At 60.5% G+C, this 17681-nt stretch overlaps 1 protein-coding gene across 7 annotated transcripts in view; it reads left to right on the top strand.

The window, feature by feature from the left end:
- EFR3B (EFR3 homolog B) overlaps positions 1-17681 on the top strand; it is a 136882-nt gene that overhangs the window by 101861 nt on the left and 17340 nt on the right. For 5 of the 7 annotated variants that reach the window (XM_089326738.1, XM_089326737.1, XM_051840804.3 and 2 more), the window contains 9 exons: positions 324-474; positions 9480-9601; positions 11667-11816; positions 12766-12900; positions 13527-13605; positions 13892-14027; positions 14114-14275; positions 15103-15214; positions 15476-15527. In XM_089326738.1, the coding sequence (XP_089182864.1) occupies positions 324-474; positions 9480-9601; positions 11667-11816; positions 12766-12900; positions 13527-13605; positions 13892-14027; positions 14114-14275; positions 15103-15214; positions 15476-15527 (1099 nt within the window). The remainder of the gene's footprint in view (positions 1-323; positions 475-9479; positions 9602-11666; positions 11817-12765; positions 12901-13526; positions 13606-13891; positions 14028-14113; positions 14276-15102; positions 15215-15475; positions 15528-17681) is intronic. The other 2 variants (XM_089326735.1, XM_089326734.1) reach the window with 2 other exon arrangements.

Genomic DNA, 17681 nt, shown 5'->3' with positions numbered 1-17681 from the left:
CGGGAGTTGGAGCTAGGACTTGAAGGCAGGTACCCCGATGAGGGAGGTACCCCTACTTAATAGCCAGGCCCAGTGTCCGGCCCGTGCTCCTGTTTGTAACCTGTAAGGAGGAGCTGGGCGTGTGGGTCTCCGGACGGCCTTGCAGCTCTAGTTCATTCTGGCTGAGTTCTGGGCGGGAGCAGGCACTCATAGGACAGCCGCTGGAGCAGCCTCGGCCCTCGGGTGCTGTCCGGGAGGTCGGTGCACTGACCCTGCCTCACCCCGGCCAGGCAGCGGGGGCGGTGGGCTGTGAGGCCAGTGACGGCGCGGGCTGCTCTCCCCAGGTACGTGTGCATTGCTATGGAGGCGCTGGACCAGCTGCTCATGGCCTGCCACTGCCAGAGCATCAACCTCTTCGTGGAGAGCTTCCTCAAGATGGTGGCCAAGCTGCTGGAGTCGGAGAAGCCCAACCTGCAGATCCTCGGCACCAACTCGGTAAGGGGCGGCCCGGGGCCCCAGGGGCTCCTGGCCGGGGTCTGGGGGCTTTGGGGGCAGCATCCACGGGTTCGGTTCCGCTTTGTTTCTGACCCTGAGCACGACACACTGCTTGTCCCTCCTTCTGTGTGAACAAGGGGGGGAGGTGTTTATTTTTAAATGACAGCAAATAAAATCATAATTTTTTTATTTTTTGACAGGCAGAGTGGACAGTGAGAGAGAGACAGAGAGAAAGGTCTTTCTTTGCCATTGGTTCACCCTCCAATGGCCGCTGCGGCCTGCGCACTACGCTGATCCAATGGCAGGAGCCAAGTGCTTCTCTTGGTCTCCCATGGGGTGCAGGGCCCAAGCACTTGGGCCATCCCCCACTGCACTCCCTGGCCACAGCAGAGAGCTGGCCTGGAAGAGGGGCAACCGGGACAGAATCTGGTGCCCCGACTGGGACTAGAACCTGGTGTGCCGGCGCCGCAAGGCAGAGGATTAGCCTAGTGAGCCGCGCAGTTCATATAAATATATGATACAATTCAGCGTTTTCAAAGCGTGTGGTTCAGTCATTTTAGTGCCTTCACAGTCTTGTGTCAGTATTAAGATATTTATATACTGGTGATCATCGAGCATTTTTTGCTGATAGATTTTTTTCCCCTAAGTAATTTTAATCCGGGCCACAAGATATATAAAAATGAGAGTGAAACAGAAGCATCCATCGGAGGCAGGGGCTGCTCAGGGCCCTCGGAACCCAGGGCTCCGTGGGACATCCTTGGCAGGCTGACCTGGGTCATGCCTCTTTCCAAGATGGAGCAAAGAGATGTGCACAGGACAAGGCCCAGAGGCCCGGGAGGACCGCGGGGAAGCAGGAAGCAGGGCTCTGGTTAGTCCTGCCCTCGCTAGCTGTGCAGTCTTGAGCGGGGGCTCTTTGGCGGGCCTCGGCCTTTCCCTCAACACCGTGAGCAGGTTGAGCTTGGTCTCTGCAAGCACAGGTCTCTAATGCTGGCCTCAGCGCAGCAGGAGAGGTTATGGCTTTGTGAGAAGAGGTGGTCGCAACGTGGAGAAGTGCTGGTGCCACCTGTATGGCCACGCGCACTTGAGGGTCGTCTTTGCGTTCTTGCTCTTTCCCTCCAATCCCCCCGCCCAGCCCCTCTTTCAGGGCACACCGGAAGCCCTGGGTCTTCAGGCAGCTGAGACGCAGCTATTGTTCAGCTCTTTGCCCATAGACATCGCAAGAGCAAAGTCCCAGGTTTGCCCCTTGGTGTTCCAAGCCCGACCTCTCCGAACTGCTGCTGCCGGGATCGGCTTTCCTGTTCTCCATAGCTTGACTGAACCAGAAGAGTCTTCCAACTTTCCTTTCTGGGACCAACAATTACCCCCTGCTCCCTCCCCCTTCCCTCCCTCCCTCCCTCCCTTCCTCCCTCTCTTCCTTCCTCCCTTCCTCCCTCTCTCTGCCTGGAGCTGGGGGTGAAGCCTGTATCAGGTTGCCGGGCAACAGCCTCAGCTACTGTTTTAGTTGTGTTGTTTGCAGTAGCCACGGCCTGGAAGAGAGCATCCGAATGGAGGCTCGCCCAGTCCCTGTGCGTCCACGAGGGCTGAGGAGTAGGCGGCTCCCAGGTCCAGTGTCCCCCTGGGGTTCTCGCCCGGGGTGGGGGTCTTGTTAGCTACAGCAGAGACGGTCTCAGTGTCCTACAAGTTCGCCATCATGGTGAAGCTCTGCACGGCCAGAGAGCGAGTCGACGGGTGGCTGCCGCTGGGCAGACGCTGAAGACAACGGGCCAGGCTGTCCTGAGTGAGTTAAGTGAAATCATGCGAGAGATTCCGGCTCCCTCGTGCAGGTGCTCTGTCCAGCTCTGTACGCCTGGGACCTTCTCGAACCTTCGCGAGAAGAATGCTGTTCTGCTCCTCGTCATTTTGGACCTGCCGGCCTGCTGCCTCTTGACGGGCCCCCAGAGGCTGGGCTGGGAGCGTCAGAGGGACCAGGAGGCCCGGGGAGGAGGACGAGGAACCCCGGGGCCCTTCACTGCCGTGGCGCTCGGCAGCCAGCTCCTTTCAGCTATTGGTGTGGGCACTCGCAGCGTGCGTTTTGGATTCAAGAAAGAGGGAAAGAGAGAAGGAAGGAGAAAGGGCAACGAGAGACAAAGCCTTCGGTCTTCCGTAAGCCCCTGTAGCACGGCCTGGCAGGGGAGGCCCGGAGAAGCCAGGCGGCTCCTCTGCTCCCACGGCACGAGCTCCGGACAGTGACTCCTCCGGCCCCTGCATGGGCACCGTTGTCCCTGGAACCCGAGAGTTGGCCAGGGCAGAGGCTCCCCAGCGGGCCCCACGCAGTGTGGCGTCCCCTCTCTCTAGAGCCCAAACCACGGCCCCCGGCCTCTGTGGGACACTTCCCTGCCACTGGGCCTGGCGGCTCACGGCCCTGAGCACGAGGAGTGAGGAGGACCCACCTTCAGCCCACTCTTCCTCTCTGCAGTGTTAGAAACCCGGTCCCCAAAGCCGGCCGATGACACCGTCTCCCAGAGAGCTGGGAGAGGCTGCAGGTTCCCAGCTCGCAGCGTCTCTGGGGGGAGGGGCACTTGGGAGCCTGGGTTCCGGTTGCCCGTGTGGTGCTGTCAGCCAGCCTTGTGATTCTCTGGCCCACCGCAGCCTGACACCTGCGCAGGTTCCTTCCATCTGCCGAAACTCTCCCCGCCCCCTCCATGGGTGCTCGCCCACCTTGCATCGGATCACCCCGAGGTTCCCATTGTGCCGAGACTTGTCACACACCCACGTTTGCCCATGCCATTCCTGCACATTACATGCCGGAAACTATCATTTAAAATTTTAAGTGATGTTTCCAAGCCCTTAATGAGAGTCTTGGACTTTGGATGATGGGGACAGACCGGAAGAGTCAGGAGAGGGGGAGCCAGGGCCGGCCAAGCTCTTATTTGCTTGAGATTCGCACCTGTGCCCTGTCTCCCTGCGTGATGGGTCCAGGTGTGTGTCTTGGGAACAGTGCAAACACTCACCTGTCCTAGCCCTTTAACGACACTCACCAATGATAAACTGAAAATACTAAATCAGTAATGTCAAGATCCACTACATAAATGATGTAGAGTGTTGGCCTAGTGTCTACCAAGAGTAAAATATTATGAGAATTCATGGACTCAGAGCCCATACTTTCATTCCTGCCTCACACCATACACAAAAATTAAATCAAAATAGATCTAAAACCTAAGTGTAAGAGCTAGAACTATAAAACTGTCCAAAGAAACTATAGGGTTAAATCTTCATGATCTTGGATTAGGCAGTGGAGTCTTAGATGACATCTGAAAAACAAAGCAACTAAACAAAAAAACAGAAATTTCAGAAAAATTAAAAACTTCTTGTGCGTTCAAGGGCACCATCAAAGAGGTAAAAAGTCCACATAATGGGGAGAAATATTTACAAATCATACATCTGATGGGGGTTCAATCACCAGAATATGTAGAGAATTCTTGGAATTCAATGACAAAAAGACAACCCTACTGAAAACCAGGCAAAGAACTTGAACAGACTTTCTTTTTAAAGACTTATTTATTTATTTGAAGGGCAGAGTTATAGAGAGGTAGGCACAGAGAGAGAGAGAAAGAGGACTTCCATCCGCTGGTTCACTCCCCAGATGGCAGCAACGGCTGGAGCTGTGCCAATCAGAAGCCAGGAGCCAGAAGCTTCTTCCGGGTCTTCCACACGATCGCAGGCGCCCAAGGACTTGAACCATCTTCTGCTTTCCCAGGCCATAGCAGAGAGCTGGATCGGAAGTGAAGCAGCCGGGACTCAAACCGGTGCCTTAGGGGATACCGGCACTGTAGGCGGTGGCGTTAGCCGCTATGCCACAGTGCCGACCCTTTGAACAGACGTTTCTCCAAAGGAGGTGCACGATGACCACCAAGCACGTGAGAAGATGCGGAACAGCGCTAGTTATTAAGGAAATGCCAGTCACAGCATAAGGAGACCGCACTGTGCGCCCACTAGGATAAGTCTCTGTGTCTCTCACACACACAGAGCTGACGAGCGCGTGCAGAGACTGGGACCTCTGCGTTGCTGGGGGAAACGTAAGATGGCGCGGCCCTCACAGGAATTAGCCCGGTGAGTCCTCACCAAGCTAAGCATACAGAACCGGCTGACCCGCGGTTCCTCCGAGAGACGCCCAGAGGAAGCACTCAGGCGGGCACTGGTACCCAGCTGTTCTCAGCAGCGCCGTCCCAAGGACCAGGGTGGAGGCAGCCCCGCAGGTCACACGTTGTGCAACCCCTAATCCGGAGGAGTCGGAGCCCTAGGACAGGCAGAGGCTGAGTGGTTTCGGGGGCGGGGAGGGGGCGGCGGGGCCGCGTGCTGGGCTTTGGTGAAGCTCCTCGGTTCATTCTTTGACCCCCCCTCTCGCCTGCACCCCTTCCCACACCTGCTGCTTCTGTCTCAGGGATGGCTTTGCCTTCTTCTCCCATGGAGGAAGTAGGGGCTATGGGGGGCTCCCTCCACTTACTGCCTCCCTGTTCTCCCGGGGATCCCCATCCCCCCAGGAACCTCCTGCACCCACCTTCTCTCTCTTCCCCTTGCTCTGACTCCTTACCACCTCTAAACACAGGTTCAAGTCTCTTTCAAGGTAGAAATAAACAAACTACATTAAACAGGAAAAAGGTTACAGTCTCCTGCAAAACCACAAAATGTCTGTCACCTGATGAAATTAACAAATCCAGGCGGAGACGGTTAGAATAAATAATCCAAGCAGGAGTGTGCCCAGACGTCTCCAGGGGCCCTCCTGCTCTCCCTGACTCTGACCTCTGTCCCCAGGGTCCCAGCCACTCCCCGCTCTATCCCCCCCCCCCCCCGGCGACACTGACCTGAAGAGCCCAGGGCAGTTGCTGGGTGGCACGCCGCCCCACATTCTGGGTTGGTCAGGAGCTTCCCCTGTGGTGTCGTTTACCCTGCTCCCCCGTCTCCTGTGCTCCCTGTGAAGTGAAGTGAGGTCTGAGGTAGGACTGGAGGCGGGCAGCCACCTCCGTCCTTAGGGCTTCCTGGGCCACGCCAGCTGCTGCACCGTCTCACAGCAGGACCAGCTCTCTGCGTCCACCTTATGTGGGTGCTGGCTGTGACCTTGGGTTAGGGTGGTGCCCAGAGCTCGCTCCACCATAAAAGCAGATAGAAGTCTGTGGAAATCGCGCAAGCCACCCCCCTCCACACCTGCCTCTGACCTGATGGTCAATCTGTCGCTGGCTTCTCTCCCTGCCCACTGTACCCTTCTCCACAGCCCCTGATGCCCATGGCCCTGTCGCCCCTGCCCCCAACAGGGGGTGTGCATGTGCTGCTCCCTGGGACCTGAGAGGGCTGTCTTACGTGACCAAGGGGGCTTTGCCCAATGAGTGACCAGCTAAGGATCCTAAGACGGGCGGATTGTCCTGAATTCCGCAGTGGGCTTGATGGCATCACCAGGAGCAGGTGCGGACGGAAGCCGAGGGGCAAAGAGGAAGACTTGAGCTGCTTTGCCTGCAGCCTGCACGTGGAGGGAGGGGCCAAGAGCCAGAGGGGGCGTTGGGACGCTGGGAGAGGCCAGGGCCAGATGCTCCCCTGGGCCCCCAGGAGTGCAGAGCCGTCTTAGAACCGTGTTGTTTTAAGCCAGTAAATGGGGGCAATTTGCTACAGCGGCCACAGGAAGCTGTTTCCTTATGAGTCTCTGAGGTCCCCATGTGTGGTCCCCAAAGCCCCATGCCCTCCTCCCTGCCCCAGGCGAGCGCATCTACCCCGTGGTCCCTGGCACCTTCTGTGGACTAGAGAGCCTTCGACCCCAACGCAGGCCTGGCAGGCAGCACTGCTGGAGGCCAGCCGGCTACGGTGGCGTCCATGAAGTGGGGGGCCTTCTGACCTGCAAGGCTGGTGAGATGCTCGGGTCAGGGGCTCAGCTCAGCCCAGCCAGGAGCTCCGCGCAGAGCGTAGGCCTCAGGGGCCAGCCTGTGGGGCTGCGCAGGACCAGCAGGGTCCACACTTTCCCAGGAGTTCTTAGGGCCACGGCCAGTTTTGCAAAGAAGCTTGGAGGAGCGGGCAACAGGCCCAGGGAATTACTACTCCGTGGCTGGCGGTCAGGAGGGTGGTGGGGTGTGATCGAGGCTGTTTCGCCGGCAGCAACGGAAACCACTCCACAGAGCTGCTACAAACAAGAGCAGGGGAGAACGGGGCAGGCAGTGTTAAAGTCAAAACCGTGTGGTTTGCACAATGTGCGCTCCAGCTAGGATTTGTCTTAGTGAAGCCAAGAAGCGGTTCCATGTCTCCCCGGGTGTCATGCAGCGCAAGGGACCTGCAGTCCTCAGCTGCCGGAGCCGACCCCCTGTGCCCTGTGTTTTTAACTCAGGTTAAAGAAGGAGAGGCCAACTTGCATCTGGCGAGACTCGGCTGGTGCTGAAGGGAGGCCGGTCAGCTCGGCTTCCTCTCCCAGGCCAGGGCAGGCCGCTTGAGCAATGTCCAAACTGGGGGCTCGCTTTCTCTTTATTGCCCCAGGCCCCTGGAAACCTCCCCACACACTGCCAGGGCAGCATTTTCACACCACTGTGCCTCCTGCCTGCCTGCCCAGAGTGGTGGCCGCTCCCGCAAGCATGGCACCCGTTGCTGTGCATGAAGAGCCGGAACTTTGATCTCAAAAGGGTGGCCCTCGCAGTGCCGTGGCCTTTGAAATGTCATTCGTGCAAAATCGTCCGTTGGTTGCTATGGAGACCTTTCTCATCATCGCTGTATCTTGGGGGAAAAAAGTCAACTTTATCCTTCCACATTCTCATGCAATAGGAAACTATCATTTTAATATAAGTCATTTATGAGAGATGAATTAGCAATGATAGGGCTGAATTAGCCAGAAACTTCCTGTGGTCTTATGCATTAAAAAAAAAAAAGTGGCCACTCAGGTAGGCGGGCCCAGTGGGAACTCCCAGAGTGTGGACAGGAAGTTAGAGATGCCCTGGGTGTGGGGGAGCTGAGGAGGTGTCTCCTACCTGTGACAGGCGGGGCTGACAGCGACAGGCAGGGCTGACAGCGTTTTAGCCATCCTAACCCTACAAGGCAAGGGCTCGTATTATTCCCATTTTGCAGACGAGGCAACCAGAGGCCCGGGGAGCGTAAGCACTGGCCCCAGATCACCCTACCAACAGGTGGAGGAGCTGGGTTCAGGTTTGCTGTGTGGCTCCAAACCCCTGCTCATGTTCCAGCACTCCCCTGCCTCTTAGGAGAGTGGCGAAGGCCGAAATCACTTCTAATCCAGGAGTGAGTCCCAACCCCCCCTCAACCAGGCTTGGCCTGTTTCCTAGGTGACTTCCACAGTGGGTGTGGCCCCCTGACCAGGGGCCCCCTAAGCACCTCTTTCAGACCCTCTGAGGCCCCAGTCCGGAGAACGTCCTCGTGCCAACCACTGGAAGACCAGGAAGCAGTCGGGGTGAGCTGGCTAGCAGCTGCCCCAGGACACCGCAGGCCAGTGCTCCCGGCTGGGGCATCTCCCTGGGGATGCTTGGGAGCCTGGTGCTTTCCTTAGATGTCCTGCTGGCACCCACACAGTCGGGTCTCCCACATGGGTGCAGGGATCCAAGCACTCGGGCCAGCTCCTGCTGCTTTCCCAGGCGCGTTGGCAGGGAGCTGGATCAGAAGCGGGGCGGGCGGGACTGGACGTGGTGCTCCAATATGAGATGGCAGCCTCTCGTATTAAGGCGGCGGCTCGATCTGTTGCACCATAGCGTCGAAGGGGCCTCTTAGATTCCCAAGCAGGCATTCAGTGCGCTGGTTAAGATGCCGCCTTGGGCTCTGGCATCCCGTGAGTCCGGGCTCCACTTCCAGGCCTGGCTTCCTACCGGCACGTACTGCAGGGGCAGCGGGGAATGACTCAACCTGGATACAATTCCCAACTCCTGGCTTTGGCCTGGCCCAGCCCCAGCTGTTGCAGCCGTTTGAGGAGTAACCAGTGGATGGAAGGTTCATCCTTTGGATCAGCGCAGTGCGCCGGCCGCAGCGCGCTGGCTGCGGCGGCCATTGGAGGGTGAACCAATGGCAAAAGGAAGACCTTTCTCTCTGTCTCTCTCTCCATATATGAAGCCGAGAGGGCAGAAGGCAGATGCTGCTCCAGGGGCCGGTGTCCTGGTGCACCTGCTAAGATGCCACGTGGAACACCTACCTCCCCTGTCTGCTTCCAGCTCAGGTGCAACCTGGGGGCAGCACATGATGCCTCCTCTACGTGTGTCCTTGCCATCCATGTGGGAGACCCCGATGGAGCTCCCAGCTCCTGGCTGCAGCTTGGCCCAGCCCAAGCTGTTGCTGGCCACTGAGGAGTGAACCAGGGGATAGAAGATCTCTCTCTCTCTCTGTCACTCTGTCTTCCAAATAGGTACATAAACAAAACTTTTAGAAATAAAAAAAGAGACAGGGCCAGTGCTGTGGCGTAGCGGGTAAAGCCGCCACCTGCAGTGCCGGCATCCCATGTGTGCAATGGTTCGAGTCCTGGCTGCTCCACTTCTGATCCAGTTCCCTGCTGTGGCCTGGGAGTTGTGGCCATTTGGAAGGTGAACCAGCAGATGCAAGACCTTGCTCTCTCTGTCTCTGCCTCTCTGTAACTCTGCCTTTCATATAAATAAATAAATCTTTTAAAAAAAAGAAGTAGAGATATTTGCTTTAAAAAATAAGACTTACGAACCAAAGTAGCAAACTTGAAAAACTTACATTTTTAAATAGGATTTCGGCTTTGCTCTTGTATCCGCAGGATGCGTTCTAGGGCGGCGCTGTACGCTTCGCCCTTGGCTTTCGCCCGGCGTTGGAGGGAAGAGTGAGCCCCCTTCACCCTCCCCTCCTTCCATCCTCTGCTCCCAGAGCCTGGGAACGCCTGGTTTCCAGCCTCGCGGTGTAGACAGGAAGGGCCAGCAGCATGCGAAGCTCAGCGTCCCGGGGTGCTCTGAGGCACGACCGGAGTGGGGGGCCGGGATGCGTGGCTCCCGGGCGCTCGGGCGCGCTCACCTCTCGCATGTCCTGTCTCTCCTCCCTGACAGTTTGTGAAGTTTGCCAACATTGAGGAGGACACCCCGTCCTACCACAGGAGCTACGACTTCTTTGTGTCCCGATTCAGTGAAATGTGCCACTCGAGCCACGATGACTTGGAAATCAAGACTAAGTGAGCAGGGGTGGGGGGTGGGGGGTGGAAGGTGGGGGTGGGGGCCTGCGCAGCTCCCTGCAGAAGCTGCGCGTGCCCTAAGGGAGCTTCTAGCTCGGGGCTGCCTATGCCGGGTGGAAAGACACCTGGCTGGGCGCAGGTGGGCAGCTGTGCGCCCCCAGTGCGTGGTTTCTAAGGGCCAGAACGTGGGGCTAGGTGAAGGAGAACAGTCCTTTGAGCCCAATTTGAGAGTCAGTGACAGCACAGAGATGCAGCTCCAGGGGGGTGCGTGCGCGCACACACACACACATACACACACACGTTGTAAGCAAGTCCATGCATTTACACACCCAGAAAGACGCCCACCAACCAAGAGCTGAAGTCCTCACACTGGCCGGCCCCCACTGCTCCCTCAGCTCATTTCTCCCCGCTTGCTCGTTCCTCTGGAGTCACACAGGCCTCCAGCACACCAGGGGCTCCTGCCTCAGGGCTTTTGCACGTTCTGCGCCCCCTCCATGGACCTGCGTGGCTCATGGCTCATGGCCAGCCACCCTCCTGCATCTGGACCCAGGAGATCCGGTGCTGTCCAGCTCCTGCCACCCTCCAGGGATGAGGGTGGTGAGGCCTAGGGAAGCAGCCTGTAAGCCCCACTGAAAACCCAAGTTGAAAATAGAGCAACTGGCTGGCGCCATGGCTCACTTGGTTAATCCTCCACCTGCAGCACCAGCATCCCGTATGGGCGCCAGGTTCTAGTCCCGCTCACTCCTCTTCCAGTCCAGCTCTCTGCTGTGGCCCAGGAGTGCAGTGGAGGATGGCCCAAGTGCTTGGGCCCTGCACCCGCATGGGAAACCAGGAGGAAGCATCTGGCTCCTGGCTTCGGATCGGTGTAGCTCCGGCCGTAGCGGCCATTTGTGGAGTGAACCAACGGAAGGAGGACCTTTCTGTCTGTCTCTCTCACTATCTATATCTCTACCTGTCAAATAAATTTAAAAAAAAAAGAAAAGAAAATACAGCAACTGAACGTTCGGAAAAACAGCCCAACTCTAGCAATGGGTGTGAACCAAAATACCGCGAGATGTGAGGCTGTCTCGGCGCCGTGAACGCGAGCAGAGGTTGACAGCGAGACCCAGGGCTGCTCGCTGCCGCAGGGACCGTGGCGGCCTTTGGCCTGTGGCTGCGCACGTGGCTGCGGCAGGCATTTGGGGATGGTGGGAGTCTTGTTTCTCAGCTTCCGACTCCGTGATTCAACTTGGAACGTGGTAAAAGCATTTATACAGTCATGCCCACTGCAGAGGATAGTTCAATATGGTAGCAAAGCAAGCTGAGCGGCCCGACGGGGGGCTGGTCAAGGTTCTGACGATGCCTATCGTGCAGCAGTTCAGCCTGTTTATGAAGAGCTCGTGATACAGTGAAATGCTTCTAACCGAGCAGTAACGTGAAAACGCCAACACAAAGGCAGCGTGCGGCAGGCGCTTAGCTCTGGGACGTCTTAGGCACCGACTGCCAGCAAGGTTCTCCTTCAGGGGTGGGAGGCGTGGGTCTGCTCTGCCCTGGCCTGCCCTAGGCTGAGCGTAGGTCGTTCCATAATCAGGAAAAGGGAGCTCCAGGCTGACATGACCGGCCGGTACCGAGGGCTCCCACCCTGCACTGCGCTGTCTGTGTCAGAGATGGGGGGCGGGGGAGGGAGCTCCTGGATTCCCCCAGCCAAACCCCCTGATGCCCAGGAGGCCCTCTGCCTCTCCCTCCAGGGCCGCCGCCTCTGGCTCCCAGAGCTGCTTGTGGCCCTGGGTTCTGCCTCGTGAGTTCTTGGCAGCACCTCGAGCGCCTACCTCTTAGCCTGAGCTAGAAGGAACGAGCCGAGCCCTAAAGATGGCGGTGGCAGGGCAAGAGCAGTCTAGAGGACTCGAAGGCGAGCTGGAAGACATGGCTTCCCAGGCCCACCCCACGTCCACCACGCAGCAGGCGGCCGGCCGGTCAGGTCGCGTGAAGGGCAGCAGGTGCCCCCCCCCCCCGGCCCCTGGGCGCCGCCACTCTCCTTGCCCAGGCTTGAGGACAGCAGGGCCCCGTGTCACCGTTTTCCCCGCAGAATCCGGATGTCAGGCATCAAGGGGCTACAAGGCGTGGTGAGGAAGACGGTGAATGACGAGCTGCAGGCCAACATCTGGGACCCCCAGCACATGGACAAGATCGTCCCATCGCTGCTTTTCAACCTGCAGCACGTGGAGGAGGCAGAGAGGTGAGCTCACCCCGAGGCAGCCCCCCAGGCGGTGACACCCAGCAGCAAGGTGGGGGGCCCCATCACCGTGTTGGGGCGCGAGGACAGGCACAGTGCTGCCCCCCCTCCCCCGGGGACCTGGGGTGGCGCTAGCTTTGTCTCTGGGAGCGGGCAGGCCGAGGAGATTTGCAGAGGCCTCTCATGGCTCAGCTGTGGAGGACTTTCGCTCCAAAACTTCCTTACTCCCTCTCTTCCTAGTGCTATTTCAGGCCCTTAAACCACGCGTGGCCAGCCACAGAGCCACTCAAAAGAGTTGCGCACACACTGGGATGATCATTTTAATCCTGTAGCCCCTAAGCCTAGGACTCATTCTTGTCCCTGCTCCCTCACTTTGCGGGTCTGTGAAATGGGTTGGAGGGGCAGGTTCATGGGCTATGCCAGTTAGACTGGGAGTCTCCCTTTCTGTGTGTCGAGCCTAGGTGGCGGGGATGTGGGTGTGCCCCCTGGTGGCTGTTTGTGGAAGAGCAGCTCACTGACGGCTCTGAGCCCCAGAGCCACACCTGAGCCCACCGCCATGCCACTCCTTTCCCCGCCCCCTCCTCTCTCCCACGTTTGTTTTCCTCCTCTGCTCCCTCCCTCACTTCCCATCCCTTTCCTTCTGAGGCCCGAGGTACATGGAGATGCTGTGTTCTGCACCTCGACAGGGCCGTGGTGCTCAGAGCACCCACCCCTTAGGGGGCTCCAGAACAGGACCCTCGCCCCTTTCTCCCAGTCTTACTCCCTCCAGGTTGCCTCGCCAGGACTCACTGCTGTTGGCCATGGCACCTCCTGGCCGCCTGGCGTAGCCCACATCCAGTTCCTGCCTGTCCTGTTGTCATCACTGCATGGATAAGGCACAGAGACCCGACAGAGCCCAGAACCTGGCTCCCAGCGTTGCCCCCACCCTACCCATGGGGCTCTGTTTCCACAGCCGGTCTCCCTCACCCCTCCAAGCACCAGAGAAGGAAAAGGAGAACCCAGCAGAGCTGGCCGAGCGGTGCCTCCGGGAGCTGCTGGGCCGGGCTGCCTACGGCAACATCAAAAATGCCATCAAGCCCGTCCTCATGTGAGTGCCCCAGCCCCTGCCCCAGCCCCTGCCCCAGCCGTCTGGGGCCCTGGACGCATCTCCCTGCAGACTCGAGATACCACCGCGGTGGTGCCTGCTACCAGACAGGGCCAGGAGCCACCTGGGGGGAGGGGCTGGGGGAGGCCCCCGACGGCAGCCCCATTCCACCTGTCCCTCAGCCCTGACCTCCCGGCAGCTGTGGGGCTGCCCCGCACCCAGGGATCACTCTTGCTGCCCTCTCTCAGCTACACCTGCGAGTCCATCTGTTACCCCAGGCTCAATCTGCGGTTCCAAATCAAAATAATGGGGACACGGTTTGAGGTGAAGGAGGGAGCCCCTTGTACCGCTGGGCAGATGAGGAGGGTGGCTGACCTCGGGTCTCGGGAACTGGGGTGAAGGAGGGAGCCCCTTGTACGCTGGGCAGATGAGGAGGTGGCAGACCTCGGCTCTCGGGAGCTCCCGGCCTGCGGACTCGCTCCGTTCAGTGGGGCCAGTGGCACCCAGCACCTGCTTGCCAGGCTCGGTCCTGCTTCTCCCACATCTGGGAGCCGTGCGAGGGCCTCTCGCCTCCGGGACATCCCTCCCTCTGGACGTCGCGATCATTCGCCCCATTCTCGCCCCCACAGCCACCTGGATAACCACTCACTCTGGGAGCCCAAGGTGTTCGCCGTCCGCTGCTTTAAAATCATCATGTACTCCATCCAGGTAGGGTGGCTCTGGGCGCCCTCTTGCCGGGTCACCAAGGTGTGAAGCCGGGGTCCGGGGAGCCCCGGGCCGAGCCCCTGTTGCGGAATCCAGCGCTGCGGAGGCTCCCGAGGACAGGGCCGGCTTAGTTTTATTCCTGGCACACCGCGCAGGCCGCAGGCCGAGGCGCATAAAATACAACCGCACCTCGCTCAGGCCGCGCCCCTAAATGGCCCTGTGGCCCCGGCGGAGCCCGAGGGCGCCTGGGCTCGGAGGCCACGTGGGGTCGCTGTCTTCTCCCCCCCAGCCGCAGCACTCCCACCTGGTTATCCAGCAGCTCCTGAGCCACCTGGACGCCAACAGCCGCAGCGCGGCCACGGTGCGCGCGGGCATCGTGGAGGTCCTGTCCGAGGCCGCCGTCATCGCCGCCACCGGCTCCGTGGGTAAGGGGCCGCCGGCGCGGGGAGGGGCGCCGGGGGCGGCGCGCCGCAGGCGGCCCTGACCGGGGGTCTCCCCGCGGGGCGCCCAGGGCCCACGGTGCTGGAGATGTTCAACACCCTGCTGCGGCAGCTGCGGCTCAGCATCGACTACGCCCTGACCGGCAGCTACGACGGGGCCGCGAGCCTCGGCACCAAGATCATCAAGGAGCACGAGGAGCGCAGGTTCCAGGAGGCCGTCATCAAGACCATAGGTGGGGCGGGGCCGGGGCGGGGCCTGGCGAGGCGGTGGGCGGGGTTCTGGGCTGGGGGCGTGGTCTGGCGGGGCTGTGGGTGGGGCCTGGTTGGGGCGGGGCCTCTGCAGGGAGGGGCGGGGCTAAGGGCAGAGGAGGGGCCCTGGGCTGAGGGCGGGGTCTGGCGAGGAGGCGGGTGGGGCCTGGTCGTGGGGGCGGGGCCCTGGGTTGAGGGCGGGGTCTTGGTCCGAGGGCCTTGGCTGGGGCGAGGCCCTGCGCCCGGGAGTACAGAAGAAGCCGGCGTGAGCAGCGGGCAGGCCCTGGCGTGGGCATGGACTGGCAAGCACCGGGGCAATGCAGTCCTCGTGCGCGTGGCCTTGCTGGGCAGGCCTGAGTGACAGCACGGAACTGTCTGGCTGTGTTTCTCAGACAGGCTAACTTCCCCTCCGCCCCAGTCCTGTTAGGCCTGCCCCATGGCGGGTGGGCAGATGGGGGGGGGGGGCTGAGGACCAGGAAGGAGGGAGAAGCTTCGAGGGCTGTGCGTGCCGTGGGTGCGGGGAGGCCCACGAACGCTCCTGGCCGCCGCGGCCTGGGTCGCGGGCCTGAGGGAGCTTCCCCGGCGTGGAGAGAGCAGCCGGCAGGGCCACATCCAGGGGCCATGCGGGTTTCTGCAGGCCTCACCCACCCTGGGCACCGGCAGGGCCGGCCCCCACCCCGCCAGGGCCCAGCGTGCCCGCCTCCCGGTCGGTGCTGGAGACCATGAGCATCCCCCGACCCGGGGCCGCTGCCAGGGCGGACAGGTGGGCGCCCAGGCCCCGCCTCACGCCCCGGCCTCCGCCTGCCCGCAGGCTCCTTCGCCAGCACGCTGCCCACCTACCAGCGCTCCGAGGTGATCCTCTTCATCATGAGCAAGGTCCCGCTGCCTTCCCTGCCTCACCCCGTGGAGACCGGGCGGACCGGGTGAGGCTGGCCCCTCTCCCAGCCGGCTTCCCCGCCCAGGTTCCCAGCACACGCCTTGATCCCTCTGGGAGTTGCCCCCCCCATCCTCGGATCCCCACACTTTTCCAGGCTGCCCCACCGTAACCACGCCCCGCCTTGGGTTCCCAGGTCATCTGCCTGGGTCTGGAAGCCCCTGTCTCGGGCAGCAAAGCCCTCTGGAGACGGGAATGAGGGGGAGGAAGGGGCAGGCTCTCCTGGTGAGCCGGCATCTCTGGCCCACAGGGAGAACAGGAACCGGCTGACGCAGATCATGCTGCTGAAATCCCTCCTGCAGGTCAGTGTCTGCTGTCCCCACACCCGCTCTGCCTCTGCAGTGGCAAAGTCCACTCCCGAGGGCGGGGAGAAGGCCACCACATACAGTCGCACAGGTTGCACACTGCACAAATATGCCCAGTCCAAAGGACGAGGGTGCTGAAATCCAGCCTGTGTTCCAGTCGCTGACCGAGGCCAGGCACCTGCAGAGCTGGAGACATTCCTGTTTCTCACTGCACAGAGGCCGCTTCTTGGTCACTGGTAGCCTTGTTGCTGCAGCATGATGTGTCTGGAGATGGATTCTGATGGTGCCTGCCCCACTTCCCTCCGGGTATCTCCCCCGGGCTCCGTCCCCTCTGCCCAGCTGTCACCCAGACACCAGCTCTCCCGTCCTATGTGTCTCGAACCCCGTCCCATGACCACCTTGCTAACGTGTGGGTCCCTAGGGGCCCTGAGTGTGCTGAGAGAGCACCCAGAATCTCTAGTTGCCTCCAGCATCCCAGGGACTCGGGTGCCCGCCCTGGCCTAAACTCTGGACGTCTCACAACTACGTTCTCCCCGTAGTCACTCCTTATCTCCATTCCCCTGCCTACCGTAAGCACAACCACTGGAAGAATTTTCTAGAAATCATGTCCCCCACATGCCGCCCCTTGTTTCAGAGTAGGTCTCGGTTTCCAGTGGTTGTCTGGGCAGATCTCACACCTGTCAGGTCCTAGCCCCCTTCCCCTCGTTGGACCCCCACCCCGTGCCACCACTCGGCCCCCGCCTCTGGCACAGACCCTGCCTCCCGCTCAGCCTGGCCCTCCTCTTGTCCAGCGCTCGCCCTCGTCACTGTTCACAAGGCCCTCACGCGGCCATCCTGCCCACATCCGCCTGCCTCCCTGGTCTTCAGCTCCCTGCCGCGTCTCTGCTGAGTTTGCCCTCCTCTGTTTGCACGCCCGACCTTATAAGAGGACCGTTGTGGGGACACCCTCACACAATCCCGCAGTGGACACTGACGTCACTCAAAGATGCGTTTGTTTGAAAAGCAGAGAGGCAGAGAGCTTCCATCTGCTGGTTCTCTTCCCAAATGCACCAGGCCAAAGCCAGGAGCCCGGAACTCCGTCCAGATCTCCCCGTGGGTGGCAGGGACCCAAGCACTTGGGCCATCTGCTGCTGCCTCCCCGAGTGCATGGACAGGAAGCTGCGTTGGACGTGGAGCGACCAGACTTGGACTGGTGCTCCGATAGGGATGCCAGCAGTGCAGGCGGGGGCTGAGCCCACTGCACCGCAGCACCTGCCCCTGACATTGGCTGCTGACGCCTCCCGCCCAGATCCTCGGGAGCCTCTCAGGCTTCCGTGGCGCCGTTTGCAGCGTGGGCCTAGGAGACACGCACTGCTGCTGCCCTTGGCCGCTGTGACATCGCACGGGCTGAGCGTTCAGATCCACACCATGAAGCTTTGGTTCACGCACAAAAGTATTTCAAATCTTGCATAAAAGTAACTTCAGGCTGTGTCTATAGTAGTCCTAAAATCTAAGTGGATTTCTTGTTTAACTTTGAGTCTGATCCCTAAGATATCCCATTATTTATATGCAAGAATTCCAAAATCCGGGGAAAAAATCCAAAATCTGAAACACTTCTGGGCCCAAGCATTTCGGATAAGGGAGACAACTTGTCCAGGACATGGCAACATGATGCCCACCGGCTTTAATCAGAAGTCCCGGTTGGCACGGGCGGGAAGGAGCCGACTCACCACTGGCCGGCCGTGCTCCTCGGGCGTCGCTGTACGGATGGGTCCTGGTTCCTCAGGCCGACCGCAAGTCCCACTGCCGCCCGGCCCTTTATGAACGCCCCTGCCCCCGGGGAGGCCCAGTGCCCTGGCCACTGGCCTGCGCTTCGGGCGTTCCCTGAGTCCCGCTCCTCTCTAGCGCTCGTCCACGCTCGCTCTTAACGCCTTCACGCCCCTGCACCCCGTCCCCACCCGCCTACTCGTCTGCTGAGCTGAGCAGGTGATACCGGGGTGTCCCGGAGGCTCCCCGTGGCGTCCAGGGGCTGGGAGGCGGGGTCGGGGGTGGGGGAGAAGCTGCAGTGGGAGCAGTCCGGAGAGAACGGACCCACATTCTGCCGGCTGCCGCTCCTCTCCCCTCGGCCCCTGGCGGGCCGGTGTCCCTGAGCACGCGTGTCCCGGGCCCCCG

This window comes from Oryctolagus cuniculus, chromosome 2 (assembly GCF_051225735.1).
Source record: "Oryctolagus cuniculus isolate XC-2025 breed Fujian yellow rabbit chromosome 2, ASM5122573v1, whole genome shotgun sequence".
In the NCBI taxonomy this organism is placed as follows: Eukaryota; Metazoa; Chordata; class Mammalia; order Lagomorpha; family Leporidae; genus Oryctolagus; species Oryctolagus cuniculus.
This window is presented reverse-complemented; position numbering and strand designations above follow the sequence as displayed.